General features: G+C 40.0%; 1 protein-coding gene across 15 annotated transcripts in view; it reads right to left on the minus strand.

The window, feature by feature from the left end:
• Positions 1-19,315, minus strand: part of MYCBP2 (MYC binding protein 2) — a 174,257-nt gene that overhangs the window by 146,225 nt on the left and 8,717 nt on the right. For all 15 annotated transcript variants that reach the window (XM_066313401.1, XM_066313405.1, XM_066313400.1 and 12 more), the window contains exon 2: positions 4,297-4,372. In XM_066313401.1, the coding sequence (XP_066169498.1) occupies positions 4,297-4,372 (76 nt within the window). The remainder of the gene's footprint in view (positions 1-4,296; positions 4,373-19,315) is intronic.

Consider the following 19,315-nt stretch of genomic DNA (forward strand, 5'->3'; position numbering starts at 1 on the left):
ATTTCATGTTGGCACAAAATACTGCCATGAAAAACAGTAGAACATTACACCAAAATGTTAATCAACTTCTAAGAACTCACTAAAGCAATTTATTAATTTTCCACAGATCTAGAATTATTAATAATCCAAACAGACTGCTCTTGAGCTATAAGACACATTATTTCAGGAAGAAATGCTTTAAAGCTTGTTTTCATGGTGTTAAGAGTACTGAAAATCACATGACACTTGGGAATAAGGTGAAAAACAACAATCACTTTCTCCACCTCTGAATGTCCTACTCTTAATGGCTACTGGAATATTGCAATCCAAAATACTCATTAAATTGACTACAAACTCAGCCTCCAGAGTGCCTAAGTAGAAGATGAGATGATAGCTTCTATACTAGCTTTTCTCCCAAAGCACCTGGTTTCTTGGAAAATAAAACTGCTACCACTTTCAACAAGAAGACTTACAGACTGGAAAATAGAATGATGCTGTTTGACTCTCTAACACAGCGAGACATTTTGAATCTTCACCTTTGCTGTTTCACTTGGTATCATCAAAAATTAAATGTGCACCTTCTTAAACCAAGATACATGGTGAAACAAAATGTAGAACTTAAATATCCACCATTGGTGAACACTGTTTTAATATGTGAAGATTTTATTTCTTGTGTGTTACTTTTTATCTTCTGAAAGATAAGACACTAACTTATGAGAGATCAAAGCACAGATGCCTACACCCTGATGCTTGGCTTGTCCTTGTAAACATACAGTCCCTGCTAAATGGAAGAATGAATTATGGAGGAGAGGGTAAACAGCACAGGTTTGGTTCAAAAGATAAGAGCAACCTAATCCTAATTGCTCTTCTCAGTTAGCCTTTTGTAATGTCCCAGTACACTCAAGGAGAGGAGCGGGAAAGACCAAAACCTTCTGGTCTCTTTACACTTCTCTCACCCATAAAGAAACTGTTTTCCCTAAAGATGAAACCTATACATAGCTTATCTTCTGACCTATTTGTTTTCTTCCTCTTGAATCAGATTACTGTAGCAATGGTTTATTCTTAAATATGATGGAAATAGACTATAATCTAGGAGAGGAAAGTTAATCTGCTGTTAAAGATGGGTCAGGTTATAATAACCATCTGATCTAATCCATGTGTAACACTGAGAAGAGAAGCTCACAAAATTCTTCTTCGGACAGTCAAAAGATCTCTTAGAAAAGGATGCCCTCTTGAGGTTGAAAGACCAAATAATACAGAAGCCACTGAAAACAATGCCAAATTATTTGAGAACCTGTATGTGTTTTTAATGAGACAATATTCGTCCCACTCGACCTGTTTTACACATCTATTCATTAGCTTACAATGAATTTGTCTGCTACATGAACCTCCCTTAAATTTTACTCCTTCCATTTGTAAAAAGCCAAAAAAGGCACAGTTTAAAACTTCAGCATAAACTAAACAGGTAGATGCCAATCATTTCAAGTATAAGCTGCGTTTGGCGGACTCCAATTTTTCATGTATTCTTCAAATAACATTTTGAGAACAGAAGACAGTGAACTCTGGTTTTTTGTCTCTCTCAATCAAAGTGCCCTAAGCAGCACTCGCATGAGTTAACAAAGGGGGAAAATACCCAGGGTGTCTGAAGGGATGGGAAGCTAGCTCCAGTATCCACAGAGTTGGGAAAAGCTACATGGCCTTACAATTTTTCTGGCGATATTCTTTGCCAAAAGGAAAAAAAAACCAGGGTCAAGGCAGGTAGGGACTGGCATCCAAGGTGCTACACCCATGTCTAACAATCAGATATTTGTTTTCTATGTAAAAGTCACTTATGTCAGCAGTGAATTTCTAAAGCCAAAACAGACTGCACCACATGGAAAACTTTTACACCACCATTTAAAAAAATAGATACTAAACCACAAATCCAAAAGTTAATGATAGCTCAAATACCAGAGATCATAGCATGATCCATCTTCGAAACAGAATAAGGCTTAAACTACTGGGCTGTGTTAAACACCCATTAGTTTTATACCTATAATGTTCTAATATTTAATGCTTAAATGGTATAAACAATTGCCTTCTAGTTGCTCAACAATTACTTCTCTTTTAAAGTGCTCTCCTCTTCCATTACTCAATCATTTTTAGTAAGCATAGGATATAAATAAATTTTTTAGTTCGTTCACCTTATTCTTGATTTAAGGCCCTCTCTGCCTCTACAAAGTATATTAAGAGACTAAAAGTCTGTTCAGACTAAAAGACCCTGTTTCTTCAACAAATAAACCAATACACACAAACTACTGCTCAGAATGTCCAGTAGTGAAAGGCTTTTCAATCTGCTCTATTTTTAAAGCTTCCAGATGAAAGCTCACATTTTCCTGACAATATACAAATCCACAGTTTTCAGACATTCCAGTGCAAAAATAATCACTGTGCTGATTCTGCCATGGTAAGTACTGGAATGCATTGAAAAAGCATATTAAAAAACACAAACAAAAACCCTCCCATCGCATACCATCTATAAAAAAACCAACAAAACCACCACCCCACTTTGTCAGTTTCATAATCTCAAGATATGAAGCTGGTTTTATCTTCCCCTTCTCAGCTACATTTTTCAGGAAATACACAATTTTTTGCTACTATGCAGAAATAAACTAGAGTGCCTTTCTGTACTTAAGTCAGTCAGAATGAAGATCAATTTCTAATGGTCAACCCCGGTCTGCCTCAAACACTGTCTAGAACAATGGCATCAGTAAAAAACATACAAAAACCCATTACAACTTTCAAAGATACAAATCTCAACCCTTCAAGCAGAAACTGACTAAAACCCAAGGAAAATGTTGAGAACAACCTTCCATAGGGATGAGGTCAGGAGATTATCAGTTAGTGCCATACCTATAACTACTCACAAGAACTAGCCTTTCCTATGTTGACATCATCTTGGCCAAGGATCCTGCCATTGCATTTACCCAATGCAACTAAACCCAAGAACTACATCTGACTGTTGAGCTTGTGAACAGCCATGCTGTATTTAGCTTTCTACTTGGCAGTAAAACTAGGACACCACCATCCAGATGGACAAAGGTCCCTTTATAGAGTAACAACGATCAAAGCTGAACAGTTACCTTATTTTAAAAGCACAAGTTTGTCACCAGACAGAACACAGACACTCTGCAAAATTTCTTTGAATTTCTAACTTTGTTGTCTTTGTTGACAGTGGGTTGATAAAGTCATGGAGAGGACAGAGCTAAAACTTCCCTTAAGTGAAGAAGGGACTGAGAAATTCAGTTTGGACCACAAATATTTTACTGTACACTGCTGAGAACAGAACTGAAGATAAGCTCTTTCTATACCATAGTCTGAAGCTGCACTACTTGAGATAAGCAGAATAATGTGCTAAGTTTCCAAAATGTCAATACCAAATTAATAGATAGAGGGTTTGCTTCACCCTCCCAAAGTCATCTGTCTTGCGATACAGTAACTACATGAGGTTTGGCAAAGAGGGATAAGATGGCCAAGTGGCTCTACACTGAATTTGCACTATAAGGACATTCAACTGACTAGAACTTGTTTTCACCGGATATTTCAGTGGTTCTGTCCCTTAGAACCATTTCAAAAATGAGCTCGCTTTATTAACTACAAGCCTTCATTTCTGCAGCAAAATTTCATGAAAATCTCTCCAAGACTCTAGCTTACACAGAGAAATAATAGCTTCCTAATAGAAAAAGCATGTAGCACAATAGTGTTTAAAAATACCATTGCTAATTTATTCTCTGTAAAGAGTGAAAATGTAAACATTTTTTATTAAGTTCATGGTAGGATTCCCATGCCTTTAAAGTGATATATGGCACGGGTTACATAGAGAAAAAACATTAGTAGAACCACTTAGGTATCATTTATTACATTTTCCACTATGGAGGAATTTTCAGAGGTAACTTTGGAATCCTTAGAATGCTCCCTTTCTTCTTTAGCTGATATGACCAAACCTTTGCAGCAGTAGTCTTGAACTGTTGGCTAGAAACAGACCTCAAAAATTACCTCTAAGACAAATATGTTTAGCTACACTTAGAGTTTAGGAATTGGAGAACTAAAAACATTATTTACATTATTTCCTGTAGAACAATAGTAGCAAAAGCAGCTAAATAAGTTTAACATTAGTAACACAGTCATGTAGGATACAGTAAACAGACAATACTGGTCTACTATTGACTCCTCTAAACAAACAAATTGTTAATCACACATAGGTTTTCTTGCATTTCTCTCAACTGAAGTTACTGTCATGTTTGAGTCAGAACTTTGTCAGGTTAGTTACAGGCTTACCTTGTTACGTGTTTTTACTTTCAATTTAGTCTTCTGTTTTCTTTTCAACTTTTTCTTGCTAAAAAGTTTCTTACTTCTGAAAAAGAGAAGAAAAGCAATGAGAACAAAATTAATAAACTCTCTTCTGTACCCCATGGTAAAAAGCACAGAAGGAACAATGTCAGAAGCACTCTGAATTTTTTTCTTGTAGACAAAGGGCACAATCACAGGTAGAATTTCAGAGTACAAATCAGAATACAAAGCACTTAAAATTATGCTTTCCTAATGCTCCACTGAATTATGGGTCCTTACTCTCATCAATTTAACCAGAATATATGCTAGGATAGAAACAAGTCCCTGAGCTTTCTACTGGCTTACCCTATTGTTACTATTACAAGTTAGTGCCACAGCAATGCTAGAAGCAATAATTATTGACAATTCTCAGCACAACAACCTGTTAGTACAGAACATTGCTTTGTGAAGTCTTTACCACATAGACTCAAGCCTTCCAACACAAAAACTAAGCTTTAAAAATACATTGTTTAACAGAAGATTCAGTTCATGGAAGAACCTGCAGCTTCCTTACCTTTTGTTTGGACTTTTCCCCACCCTTTACTTTAGACACTTAATGTCCATCCCTTCACATTACAGACCTAGCTAGCACAGTTTTCTAAGCTCTTTTAATCCACTTCTGCCTACACCTCATTTCTACCACACTCTCTTTCTCCTCCATTTTACTACCCAGGAAAAAAAAGAAAAGACATCATACAAAAAAGACATCATATGTGCATATACTTGTTCTGTCACCATCACTGAAATTACTCTGAAATGCATGATTTTTAACCTACTAGCTTTTCAGATAAGTCCTCCAAAATAAAGAGGAAACCCAAATGTTAACTGTGCAGCATACAGCTCACCTTATATAGGACTCCAAGCAACAGCTACTAACATTCCTCTGCACCATAAACTTTACTCAAATAGCTTACAGCTCAGATTAGCTGAAAAATAAAACTATTTCATCTGAAAATCACAGGCAGTGAGAAGCCGCATTTTCAGTAACAGACTGAGAATCAGAACAATGAGTATTTCATTCAAACAATTTTGTTCTAAATAAAAATTCTGAGGTTTTAAAAGCACAGTGGTTACTTGTCCCGTACAACATTCAGACTGCAAGAATATAGAAACCTCAGAGTCCAGCAGCTAAAAGCTGGAAAAACTGAAGCCTGACCAACTGAAGCCAGCAGTGAGGATACAAGCTCAAACAAAGAATTCCTGTAGAGTATGCCAAGAAAGCTGCTTCCTATAAATGTTACCACTTTCCCCCTCTTGACCTATATTAAGAGGAAGGTACATTTCTCAAGACACTTCCTGCAGAAACAAACCAGCCCACCACTTTTCTTTTAAGGAACAACCACCATTATCCTGGAGTTCAAAGAACTGACTGAGTGAGCAGTGAGGGGGAATTCTCCCACCTTCCCCGGTAAGTTGAAGCTTACAAAGAGAACAGAGATGACCGCTAAACACTGTCCCAACAGTAAAGTTTCAATAGGTAACAGTATATAAGCTATTTAAGAAACAAGGCAAAAAAACCTCCATATAACCTTTACTGCTCAAATTTCAACAATCAGACTCCATAGTTCAACTCATTATTTACTTTTTCTTTAATTAGACAGATTTTTCTTACTTATTAGCACTTAATGCATGTCAATCTGCTGTAAAACACAAAGAACAGTGCAGCCACTTCCACTCTGGAGCCACTCAATGTTCTGCTCTGGACCTCATGACCTTTTATGAAACTTGAGCCCTAACTCTCAGTTTAAAAGTTCTGATGAAAGTATCTTCTGGGTTCTTTCAGTCCATACCACACGTAGACCATGTGGACCAAAGCTGAAAACAGTATTTGTTGTCTGCTGTTAGGAACAGGAAGAAGAAATGTCTCATATGCCTCCAAGGTCACATTTTTAACTGCATTCCAGGTATTATTTGGCAGCTTCACAGCAATATGGCATAGCAGACCTATTTAACCCAGACTAGCAAGAAAAGATTTCACTGCAAACCTCAAAATTGAGCTACCAATACTTTTTATCTATTTATACTAATAATTATGCCTTTTAAACAGAGTATAATTTGCACTTGCCACAGACAACTTGATAAGCATTAGCTTTTTTCTTTTTAAAAGATACTAATTCAAGTTGCCAAGACATTTCAAATTTAATCCTTCCTGCCAAAATCCTTGAAAACTCTCCAAATTTGTTGCAGTCTGAAAACATCATAAACACTTTTTCATCTTGTAAATATTTCACTGGACCAGTCCCTGTAATTTTTGCTAGTATTTCTTTGTGTTTACACATACATCTAAAAAACCCCAAATTAAGCCTCTTCCCTCCCCCCAAGATTGGGCTCATTTCCATAGTAACAAAACCTCTGCCATTTGGCAGATTACCTTCATTTGTCAGGACACCTACACAATCTTTTTTCCAATTAGCAAACAGGGAAGACCAGCAATGGGTTTACTGATGGTGCTATGATCTCCCTCATTCATACAAAAACCATTAAAGATGCTGCAAGTAGCAGCACCTCACAGTGGAGCACTGCTCCACTGTGGCAATCTTTATCTTCGGCAAGGTTTGGGCTTGAATAATTTTACATGGAAACAGTTCAGGATAGAAATGCCATAGTAAGAATCCACAATTATCTCCCTGTATTTTCTAAAAATGAACTCTCAATGATTTGGAAAGTAAACTTCCTTCCATATCTAAACAAACCTTCAGAACTAGTAAGCAATTAATTAATAAAAAATACCTAATCACATTAATTTTAGAAATAGTTCTAAGCAACCTACAATTACTATGCATAACACTAATATATTCACAATGTATCTGGACATAAAATATATATATATATAATTGTTCACAGTTCTGCTTTTATATCCCATAACATTAAGATGTTTTACTATTCAGAAAAGAAGTGTAAAAAATGGGCAAATATATTCATGGAAAACAATGTTAAGCAGATTATGAGTAATTTCCTGTTGGAAACCACATGTGTTAATTATAAGCCCAACTCTTCTATTGCATGAAGATTAACAAGATCTGATACAGCTCAGCTGGATCTTTTAGCTAAATTATTAATTATATTGCTGGTTAACAATTGTAAACTGCTGCTAGGTGTCATTTGTAAAGGTCTTGATACTCAGCACTGACAATCAGCTTCCGCTGGCAAAAGGCCTTTAGCCTCCAACTTCTAACTCAGCTGTTGATACCATTCAGTTCACAGAAAACAAACATTCATTATCAGCAATCTCAAGCAGGCTTTCTGCAACCTGCTTCAAGATACTGCAACACTGGAGACCATGTTTTGAACTGGACCACAAAGGAAGTGCAAGTCAAATGAGCAGAGAACATAAAGACACCTTGACAAAAACTACTTGTGCCAAATGCACACAAAGAAAGAGTGAATGGTGCTATTATAGCCTTTACAGAAAAAAATCTGTTGAGAATAAAATAAATATCTGAAAGGTTCAACCCTGGAATATGAAATTATTGCCTCAAATCAAAGGCAGGAAAAAAAAAAGAAGGTGGAAGGGGAGGGTGGCCAATAACCAGTTGCTTGACAATTTAAAATAACTTGTTGGGAGTTAAGTTTTGTTCCTTTTTACTCTAAAGAATTTTTTCCCCATAAGTTACTAAGGAGACTAAATGTTGTACTCAAGACTATTTAACAAAACAAAGGGATGGTCGAAGCTCAGAGGGGAGTGGAGTTTTGGGGCAGAAAAAAAGGACAGAGCTTCAGGTAGCCGGGCGCTCTGGTTTTCGGCGCTCGGGGAGAAAGCACGGCTGGGTTGGTGCTCCTGCTGGAAGATTTCACTGCAGTCCAGTCTTGGGAAATCTGCCATCATCTGCTTGCCCTGGAGTTCTGAGCTCCTCTGCCGCCCTGCAAGAGCTGGGCCAGGCCTGCCCTGCCGTGGTGGTTCCATCAGCGCTGCTCCTCTGCTACAGAGTGACCCTGGGTCCCCCTGCCCTGCTGGGACACCCTGCCACTCTACAGCTACCGAGACTTTTTTACCACTCTTCCAGCTTGGTGCTCTGAGGATCCTACAAAGGCACCGAGACCAAACTGCCCTGAGTTTTTGTGAAGCAAAGTCCTCAAGTTCTTGGTACTGTTTTTATTATCAATGCTGTAGTTGTTTTTTTGTTGTTGGTTGGTTGGTTTTTTTTATACATACCAATAAAGAACTGCTATTTCTATTTCCACAATCTTTTGCCTAAAAGCTTTTAGCTGAAAAAATTATAATTGGAAAAAAAAAGTAGTGGTGGTTTACATCATCCATTCCAAGAGAAACTCCAGCTTTCCCTAGCAAATACCTGTCTTCCTAACCCAGGACATAGGTAAAACAGCTGTTACATTACATGATTACAAGCCTTCTAATCAGGCTTGTAGCACCTGTCTTGGAATAAATGCATGCTTTAGTTTATTTGTTCTAAACAAGAAGGTAGCATTACCTAGTACTTGGACTATTTGATGCATTATTAAGGGGATATTGTTCAGCTGTCTCAACACCATTGCTCTTATTATGCTTAAAAGAGATGAAGAAATGCAAACAGAGCACCTTCCCTCAAGGTGAACTGCAATTCATATGCTTAAATTTGAGAGGGAGGCTTGACATATTAAGTGTGTGTTCCTCCCCCCAATGCTGTTACTGAATTACTCAACATGGGTTAACACTATGTGTTACACCCACATAAGATCCTCTAGACTAAATGTTACACCAAATATGTCTCTAATGAGTGGAAAAAATATTATTCCATCTCTGCTGCTAAGGAAGAACAGGAACAACTGAAGTCTGTTTAAGCACTTTCTGACCTAAAACTTTTGCTTCTGAAACAATGGTACCGAAGACAACAGTAGCTAGTACAGTATTAGACAGTTGTTCTGCTGTTGAACCTTCGAGTACACTTCTGAAAAAATTGTGAATTTAGTAAACCACATGCTAACACATGCTCAATTTTTTAAGACTTCCAAGTGACTGTAACTCAGTGCATTTGTCTAAATTTGCTTGCTCTGGTTCAAGAGCTACAAATCTTTGGGAAGAAGTATACTGTTGGCAGGATAGGCTAGCAATGAGCTGTTGTGTTCAGACAAATGACAAATACATTCTGTTACTCTGTTCACATAAGTGCTTACTCAACAGTTAAGATTAAGCATTCAAGGGCTTGTGGAAATTCACTCAGGAGGCAGCATCCAGTCAGTAAACACTGAAAATGAAACAGTCGGGTTTGTGGTATCAAAAAATTCTTTTGTTTCCTCTACTAGGTGAGCTATTGCTGCTGGTGCTCAGCTTAGTTAGACAAGATGCAGAAAGCATTTGCTTCTGAACAGTCCAAAGTGAAATCCCAAGCTCAGATTGTCAAGGAAACCACAACAGCAAGCTACTATCACGCATGTAATGATCATCAAGTCTGACGGTGTTTCATCACAGCATCATTATACTGGATGCAGTAACAGAGCAGGTGAAATTCAGGAACCTGAAAGAAGGGAGGCAAGACAAACAGCAACACAACCCTAGACTTCCTAAGAACAGAATCAATCAAGAACAACCTGTTCCTCGAAGAATCCATGGGTTACAGTTCCCTGGAGAGAAAGGGGTGCAGAAGAGCTCTCCCATGCCAGCAGTGTCAGGGACCTGACTCATGCTCTACACGCTACTCGTAATGCTGTATCTGGAATACCACCACCAGCTCTGGGTGTCCCAGTGAAGATATTTGTTTACTAGAGTGAGTCCTGAGAAAGGCCACTAAGATGCTTAAAAACTGGAGGTTCTGCCATAGGCGGAGAAACCAAGCAAGTAGAGATTGTTTAGCTGTGAAAACAGAAAACCTGGGAGGGCGGAGGTGGAACAGTCTCCACATGAGTATCTCCACCTCCACTTGATGGGACACAGCAAAGATTATGGAAACACTACTAAGCAATACCCAGTGACAGGCCAAGAGACAACGGAGAAAAAAAATAAATACAGGAAGTTCCAATTAAACCTAAGAACTGCAAAAAAAGGGTCAAAGACTGGAACAGGCTGCCTTGAGAGCCTACACATTCTCCTTCCTTTAAGATACTGAAAATACAATTGGGCAATGTTAAGAGCAACCCACTCTGGTTGATCCATCTTTGAGAGCCCAACAGTCTCCCAAAGCCCCTTCTAATCTCAGCTATTCTGTGATCTTCACCATTGGCTTATAAAACAAAGTAAAAATTGACTGTACAATAAACATGCTTCTGCATTGTGGAAAGAATGTATTTTTTCTCGTTCTGAGTTTTGCATTTCTCCTGGTGTCATGCCATGTTTCTGATTATGCTTCCAAGTAGAGACATACTGAGCTTTTCATCTGTTCACCATCTGGATCAGCAAACACACATTAAAATCATGGCATAGGAGCACTTCTATGGGAATTAGTCAGCATAATCAAACCTACAACAGTACACAAAGCTAGCAAGAGAAAAACGGATGAAAACTACTTTATCACATTTAAAATATATGCCTGCATTAAGACAAGCCAGTCACTTTAATCAATCCACACTTTCTTGGATATAACCAAGAGGCACACTAAGGAAGGCATGACAGAGAACATGCTTATATGCAACAATCAAGAGCTTCTCTGTGCAGATGAACCAAAATGAACACTATACAGGACCTTTAACAACACTTCTTCAAGGAAAGCTTGTGCACACAGCATGTCACCTGGAAGACTAAAACACAATTTGAAGATACTCTAGAATCACTCAAAAGAGTGTCTGGAAAGAACCCCAAAAGATAAGCATTTCCATTTCCTGGTCCATCATTAGAGTCCTGGTCAATGACAGGCTGATTGTGAGTCAGCAGCCAGAAGGGCCAACTCTGTCCTGGGGTACATCAGGCACAGCACGGCCAGCCAGGCAAGGGAGGGGATTGTCCCACCCTGCTCTGCACTGGGGCAGCCTCACCTTAAGTCCTGGGGGCAGTTTTGGGCACCACAATGTCATCTAAAGGAGAGCCACGAGGATGGTGAAGGGTTTGGAGGGGAAGCCGCATGAGGAGCAGCTGAGCTCACTGCTCAGCCTGGCGGAGACTGAGGGGCAACCTCACTGCAGTTATAATTTCCTCAGGAGGGGAAGGGGAGAGGCAGGAACACATCTCTTCACTCTGGTGACCAGGACAGGACTTGAGGAAATAAGCATGAAGCTAAGTCAGGGGAGCTTTAGGCTGGATAACAGAAAAATGTGGTTCATCCAAAAGGGTGGCTGAGCACTGGTGCAGGTTCCCCAGGGAAGTGGTGACAGCACCAAGCCTGACAGTTCAAGGAGCATTTGGACAATGCTCTCAGGCACGTGGTGTGACTCCGGGAAATGGCCCTATGCAGGGCCAGAAGTGGACACTGATCCTTATGGGTCTCTTCCAATTCAGCATATAGACTAATTCTAGTCAAATTCCACTGCATCCCAACATCTCTTTTCCCTGGAGAGATATTAAACACTGCTGATGACCACACTCCCACCAGGTCTTATAAAATCCTACTAGAAAAGTCTTCTTGGGGTATTTTCTGAATTGTTTTTATGGCAGTTACATGCCATTTTTTCATATCTTCATTACAGAAAAATCGATTTATTTTTCTCATTTTCCACAACTTGAATTTTTTTGAAGTCTGAGAAATGAGTCTTCTGACAGTTAAGCAGTGTCAGTTCCTTCAGCCTAAATCATAACTGATTTACATCACTAGCATCTGATTCCACCATTCTCTCACAGTAACCAATCCTTTTTCAGAAAATAATGACAAAAAAAAAAAAAAAGTAAGTGGGAAAAAAAAAGTCCCACAATTCTGAAACACAAAGAAATGCTCATACTTCAGGTTTCCTACACAAAATAGTCTCTCACAATTTGAAGTGAAATTCTGAAATACTCCAGAAGTCTGGCTACTTCTAAATCACAATCACTTCATAATTTCATAGAATGTGTAGAATCTCTCATAAGGTACCTTTTATTCATTGCTGGTTTTACATTTTTGCTTACTGGTTTGGTAGTGGAATTTCCTGAAGCTAAACATCTACAATCTTAAGTATATCTAATCTTCCACAGTTTTGCATCCTCTGTTAACTTTTTCATCTACAATCTCAATTCCAACTCTGAAATTGTCAGTGTAAGACTATACCATTCAGGACCTAGGACAGATCCCGATGTAGAGCAACCTGTTCTCACAGGCTTCTCCCTCAACAGCCATTCCACAGCATCTCTCCAGGGTGGGCTCCTGTGTAGTTCTAAATCTACTTTACAGTTGTTCTATCTAGAAGATAGACCGCCAAATCGTCAGGCCAGCCAAAGGCAACACACCTAAAAATTCTAGCTGAAGGAGAATACAGTCCAGGCAATGAGACAACAGAAGCAACGTCTGCTTTTCTTACTTGCACCTGCCTGAAAATCGTAGAATCATAATTGACGCTTGTCAGGGTTTTTAAGTCACTCCAAAGCTCTCCATTTTGCAGGCTGAACAATCCCAATTCTCTCAGCTTTTCCTCATAGGAGAAGTGCCCCATCCATCTAAACATCTCACTCCAGGAGGTCCATGTCCTTCCTTAGCTGGATCACATCCAGCCTCTCACCCACCAGCACCTCCAAATCCTTCTCTGTGGGGGGCTGCTCCCTCTGTTCATCCTCCAGCCAATGTTAATAGCGAGGGTTGCCCCAACCCAAGTGAAGCACCTTTTGCCTGGCCTTGATAAACTTTATGAGATTCCCATGGGCCCACTTCTTGACTGCATGCTTCCTGGTGCAGGCCTAAGGCTGGAGTAAGAGCGCTGATATAATCAATGATCTGTTACAACAAGAACCTCAGATCTGCATCAGACCTTCCTGCTGTGCAGAAAACCACAAGGTACTCTTCCATTGAAATAAGACAATGTGCATTTTTAAGGTTTTTTCCTTCTCTAAGCAGGTAATCTATCTGACACTTGATCACACAAAAAACAATATCATTATGAAGAGTAACTTAAAAGTAACTGCAGCCTCTGCTGGACTTCCTTATTTCCCAAGCCATCTACTCCATCCTCTGAAGTGCTCCAAAGCAGTTCTTAAATTTGTAATGGAGCTTCAAGGCAACTTAGTATCAAACAAAGCAAATAAATACCAGTTCACTTGCAACCAAGAAACTTACTATACACTCATCTCATTGCTGTAATATAGTTTGCTATATTATTTGCTACATTGTAGTTCAACTACAAGAGCTTCAATATAAAGGAAAGCGAAATCTAAAGAAAAAAGGGTTATCAAGTCTGCTCAGATCTGAGAAGACCTCAAAATTGTGGGATCATCTTATTTTAAAGGACATCCCAACTTGCTGTCAACAACTGAGAAGCATCTGGCAAACATACAAGTCAAGGGGAAACAAAAGAAGTTTAGCGATGGCTCACATGAAGGAGTTGAGAATGATAGGAAATAGAACAAAGGAAATGGGCAGAGCTTCAATGGCCTAATAATCTACAAACAGAAAAGAGGTTTTATGACCAGAGAACTGAGTATCAATAAAACTACATGGAGGCTGCATGCTGCCAAGGAGATGAAGAGGTACCATGTGGCAAAATGCAACCAAAAAACCTTGCTGCTAAACAGAGTTGCTGCTTGCATACTCCCTATTTTGGTACCTCTCCACATGTACATAAGCTTCAGTATTCAGCAGTCTTACTTCTATGAACTGGAGAGTCTCTATGTACAACATCTCCCATATTTAGACATGTACTGTCTCTTTGCAAACAAAACACCCTTTGACTTCTTCTATCTCAATGTAATCTCTGCACTGTTATTTCAGCTGCCAAGAATTCTAGCATCTGTAATGAGAAACAGCCTTACAAAAAGCCCTATGAAGTAATCCAAAGTAAAGAACTCACACAAACAAAATGCTATACACCTTCTACAAAGCTGGCACACAGAATGCACCTCTTTAGGGTATGCGCTTCAGCATTGCATCTATAATTGTAAAATGGGAGATGCTCAGAAAATGGCACTAACATTAGGTCCAGCCTATCCCAAACACCTAATTCTGTCCTCACTTTTGTGTTTCTCCATCTAACTCATACCAACACAAATCTACCGTTTAGTGTCAAAGTAGTGCAAATCAAGAGGACCCAGAAAATGTCCCACGACATTTAGAAGTTGTTGAAGCATCCAGCAACAGAACTTTCCTAAAGCTTCCCATATACTGAACTTTCTATCCTTGCAGATACCTTCCACTGACAACTAAGCAGACATGTTTATCATTTTTTCTACTGCTGGAACATCCAGCACCTTTCAACCATGGGGAGGGACAGTGTCAGTAGGCCACAAGAAAAAAGAAGGAAAATAAATACCGCTCAAAATCCCCAATGCACTCTTGCCTTGATAAACAAAATGTCTGCTTACAAACAATAGCTACAAGAGCTTTTTAATGCTTCATTTTTCGTATCACCTACAGTAATACATATCAAGTTTCCACAAGGACTTGCCATAAAACAGTCAACAGAGAACAAAATACGTACATATAAGGTGAAACCTGGCACAAAACCGCCTATCACACAAATATATAAACTCTTATGTAATGTCAAAATAAATATTAGCAAGCTTTATGAAATAAACACGCACCAAGTATATACTATATCATACACTTATATCACAAACTGACCCAAAATTTTACAAATCACAGATGGAAAAAACCCAAGAATATTGATTTCTGAAGAAATAAATACACTAAATCTTTTCACTGAGATTTAGCAATGAAATCTACAGAACACCCGAGGAAAAAAGTGCTTTCTGTGAACACTGGTTAGTATCCCTGGATTTTAGAGTATTTCTGAAAAGAGAACTATTGCTTTGTAAAATACTTCATGAAAAAATACCTCCATGAAGTTGCTTGACCTTCCTCTTTGCACAGTTGCAGGCAGGCAGGCAAGCAAAAATAAGGTATTGCTTTGGTCAAAATCACAGCCAAAGTACCCCAGTTACATGACAGTTGGCTCACAAACCATATTTTTGCCTGTTGTGATGTATTACTAGTTTGAATATATTTGCTCCCAAGAGGAAAAAAAAAAAAGTGGAAGGCTGTAGAGAGGAAAGTTAAGGTTTTTGCAGTAATATCACCAAACTGGCAACTAGGTGCCACTAAACACCACCCAGCAAGACTTCAACACGCAAAACACCTTAAATTCAAAAATATTCTAAATAATAAATCACTTACATTTGGATTTTGTTACCATGTACAAGAATGCTTGGATAAATATGCTGCTTTTTCTTATCTATAACTGCAACTGGTCCTACCTTTTCAGTTCCTCTCATATTCCCTTTATTCATACCGAGCTATAGCATGAAGATCCGATTCATGTTTCTAAAAGTATGATTAAAACAAAAAGAAGGGGGAGGACAATCTCTATCCTGTAATGGATGAGGAAAATGCTGAGGTACTTGAAGCCTTCTCTATCTCAGTCCAGTTGTGTTTTCAGGGTATTCAGCCCTCATCATCCAAGGGGAAACGATCAGCGACCTGCTGCACCAGTTAGACACACACAAGTCTACGGTTCTGGTTCTGGGTGAGATCCACCAAAGAATACTGCAGGAGCTGGCAGAAGTGCCCACTGAACAACTTTCCATTACCAGTTACCAGCAGCTCTGCCTAACTGGGGAAGTTCCACTTGACTGAAAGTCAGTGAATGGGCCACCCAATTACGAGAAAGGCCACAAGGAGAATTCAGGGAATTACAGCCCTGTGAGCCTGCCCTCAGTGCTGGGGAAGGTCATGGAGCAGGATCATATGGAGTACAACCACATGGGACCAAGTAGGTGACCAGGGCTGCCAACATGGAAAGTCGGTCCTGCTTGACCAACCCGATCTCCTTCTATGACCAGGTGTCCCATGTAGTGGATGAGGGAAAGGCTGTGGATGTTGTCTACCCGGCCTTTATAAAGCCTTTAGACACTGTTTCTCACAACATGTCCTTAGAGAAACTGGTGGCTTGGGAGGGGACTCTTTGCTGGGCTGAGGCCAAATGTGTGAGGTTTAACATGGCCAAATGCCAGGTCCCGCACTTGGGTCTTGACAACAACTTGCAGCACTACAGGCTGGAGAAAGCGCTGGAAAGCTGCCCATCAGAAAAGGATCTAGGGTGCTGGTTGATGGCTACTGGGCATGAGCCAGCAGAGTGCCCAGGTGGCCAAGAATGCCAATGACATCTTGGCCTGTACCAGAAATATATGGCCAGCAGGGCCAGGGCAGTGATCACACTCTGTACTAGGCACTTCTCAGGTCACACCTTGAATCCTGTGCTCAGTTTTGGACTCCTCACTCCAAGAAGTGCTGAAATGTGCCCAGAGAAAGGCAGAAAAGCTGGTGATGTGTCTGGAGAACAAGTCTTATAAGAGAAATGGCTAAGATAGCTGGGGTTGTTCAGCCTGGAAAAAAGGAGGCTCAGGGGAGACCTTATTCCTCCACACGACTCTGAAAAAAGATCGGAGCCAAGTGGAGGTCAGTCTCTTTTCTCAAGAAGCCAGCAATAGCACAAGAGGAATTGGCCTCAAGCTGGACCAGGGAAGGTTTAGGTTGGGTATTGTGGGAAAATTATGCAGCAGCACAAGGGCTTTCAAGAACTGGAACACACTGCCTCGGGACTGGTGGAATCACTACCCCAGAAGTATTTAATGGGTGTGTAGAGTGGCCTTCAGGGACATGGTTTAGTAGTGGACTTGGCAGTGCTGGGTCAACAGTGGAACTCACTGATCCTAAAGGTCTTTTTCAACATAAACTAGTAGTGGTACTACTTCTAGTACCACAACAGCCACCATCTTACAACAGCTCCACTGGAAGATCTGATTGTTCAGCACTGTGTTTGTTCCCTCTGACACATCTTCTCAGAGGACAAATAAACTTCATATTGATCCCTTCTCCTTCTGGTCTATTTTCTTAAGGATTACAGAATCACATAATTCAGGTTAAAACGGACCTGTTAAGGTAACTTTTTTTTATTTATTGTGAGGGTGACTGAGCACTGGCACAGGTAGCAAGCAAGGCTGTGGAACCTTCATACTTGCTGATATTCAAAGCCATCTGGACACCATCTCAGGCAACTGGCTCCAGCTGGCCCTGTTTGAGCAGGAGGGTGTACCAGATGAAAATCAGGGGTCACTTCCAACCTCAACCGTTTTGTGACTCTGTGTCTGAGTCTGTCAAACTTCCTGCTCAAGCAGTGTCAGAAACAATAAGTTGCCCACTACTACATGCAGTTGCATTTTTAGTACTACCAAGGAGATATTAAACATCTCCAGACAACACCTGCCAATGCTTGACCCTTCCCACAGTGAAGAACTGCTTTTCTTAGAATGCACTGGAATTTCCTGAGCTTTAATTTTTGCCACATCAGTGCCATATCAGGGTAGGGGACAATACTGAGAAGCATCTGGCTTTCCCTTCTTCATTCCCTCACTGCATTAGCAAAACAACTCCTGAATCTTTTCTTCTCCAGGATAATAGTCCCAGCCCTCTCAGCCCTTCCTTACCAAAGAAAAGCTCCAGATCCTTAATCACCAACATGACCCTGCACTTAACTCTGCAGCATCTCTCTCTCCTCTACTGGGAAGCCCAGAACTGGACAGTCCAGCTGCAGCCTCACAAGTGCTGAGCAGAGAGCACCTCCTTCAAGCAGCTGCCAACACTCTTCCTAACGCAGCCCAAGAGGCTGCCTGCCACCTTTGCCATGGCACTGCACTACTGGCACACAGACAGTTGCCAACCAGTACACCAAGCTACTTCTCTGCAGAACTGTCTCCCAGCTGGTCAGCCCCTCAGTGTTATTTCATCCCTGATGGAGGATTCTGCAATCCCCTGCAATCCCCTTGTTGCACATTAAAATTCCACTCAGCCCAAACTTCCAGCCTGCCCATGTCCCTCGAAATTCAAACACAACCACGTGGTATATGAGGAACTCTTCTCTGTTTTGTATCATCTGTGAACTTGCTGGGGGTACACTGTGCCAACATTTGGGCCATTAATGAAGACGCTTGACAGCATTTGCCCCATAACAGCTTCTAGGGTACATGACTGACAACTTGACTCCAGCTGGACTTCGTGTCACAAACATCTAGGCCAGATCATTCAGTCAGTTCTCAATCTACTTCACTGTCCACTTATGTAACCCATCCATTGTCAGCCTGTGCATGCTGACAGAGGCAGTGTGAAATGCCTTACTCGAGTTGAGGTATAGCACATCCACTGCTTTCCCTGCCTGGAAGGTATCTGTAGATTGCCTACAGTTATTTTTCATCAGGTGTTACAGATCTTTAAGGAATTCAGCTGCAGGAATCATTATAGGGGGAAATTGTTCAGCTTGATACACAGACCTCAAAACAGCACTGAGAGCACAACCAATATTTTCCCTAAATAATCAAAGCTTAGTATTTTTTGATTGCTGATTACCTCAGATGACCTCAAATATTTAAAATTATTGGTATTTTTATTTAGTAAGCCTAAAATTTAATAATTTTAGTGAAATGGACAATAAGTCAACTGTCATTCAAAGAGCTGTGTGTACATTCTCTAAGCCATTACCAGCTTACACACTATCTTCTTTGAATAATTAATCAAGCATTCTGATGTGAATTTTCATCCATGCCAATAATAAAAGGAAAGTCACTGCTTAAGCAGCATATCTACAAATGGAAAAATCATCACAATCCCATCCCCTAAATCCGTAAATCGGGGTAAGGAACATCAGCTGCAATCCAATTACCACAGGCTTAGAGGAAAACATAGGCAGACTAGAAGGACAGGTTTACACTGAACTTCTAAGGCGTCTGAAAAGGTTAAAAACTCAGAACAGAAGAAAAAGGCCACCCTACCCACTGATCTTCCCGTTGGGATTTTTATGTGCTATTGTTAGTAAGCTGAAAACACACATCTCTTTAATAATTACTTTAATTTCATAACTGAGGACTATTTCACTGTGACAATAACTTTCTTAACAACTACCATTTTTCTGAAAGCCAAAATTCTGGAGGCTTAAG

This window comes from Sylvia atricapilla, chromosome 2, assembly GCF_009819655.1.
Source record: "Sylvia atricapilla isolate bSylAtr1 chromosome 2, bSylAtr1.pri, whole genome shotgun sequence".
NCBI classification, from domain to species: domain Eukaryota; kingdom Metazoa; phylum Chordata; class Aves; order Passeriformes; family Sylviidae; genus Sylvia; species Sylvia atricapilla.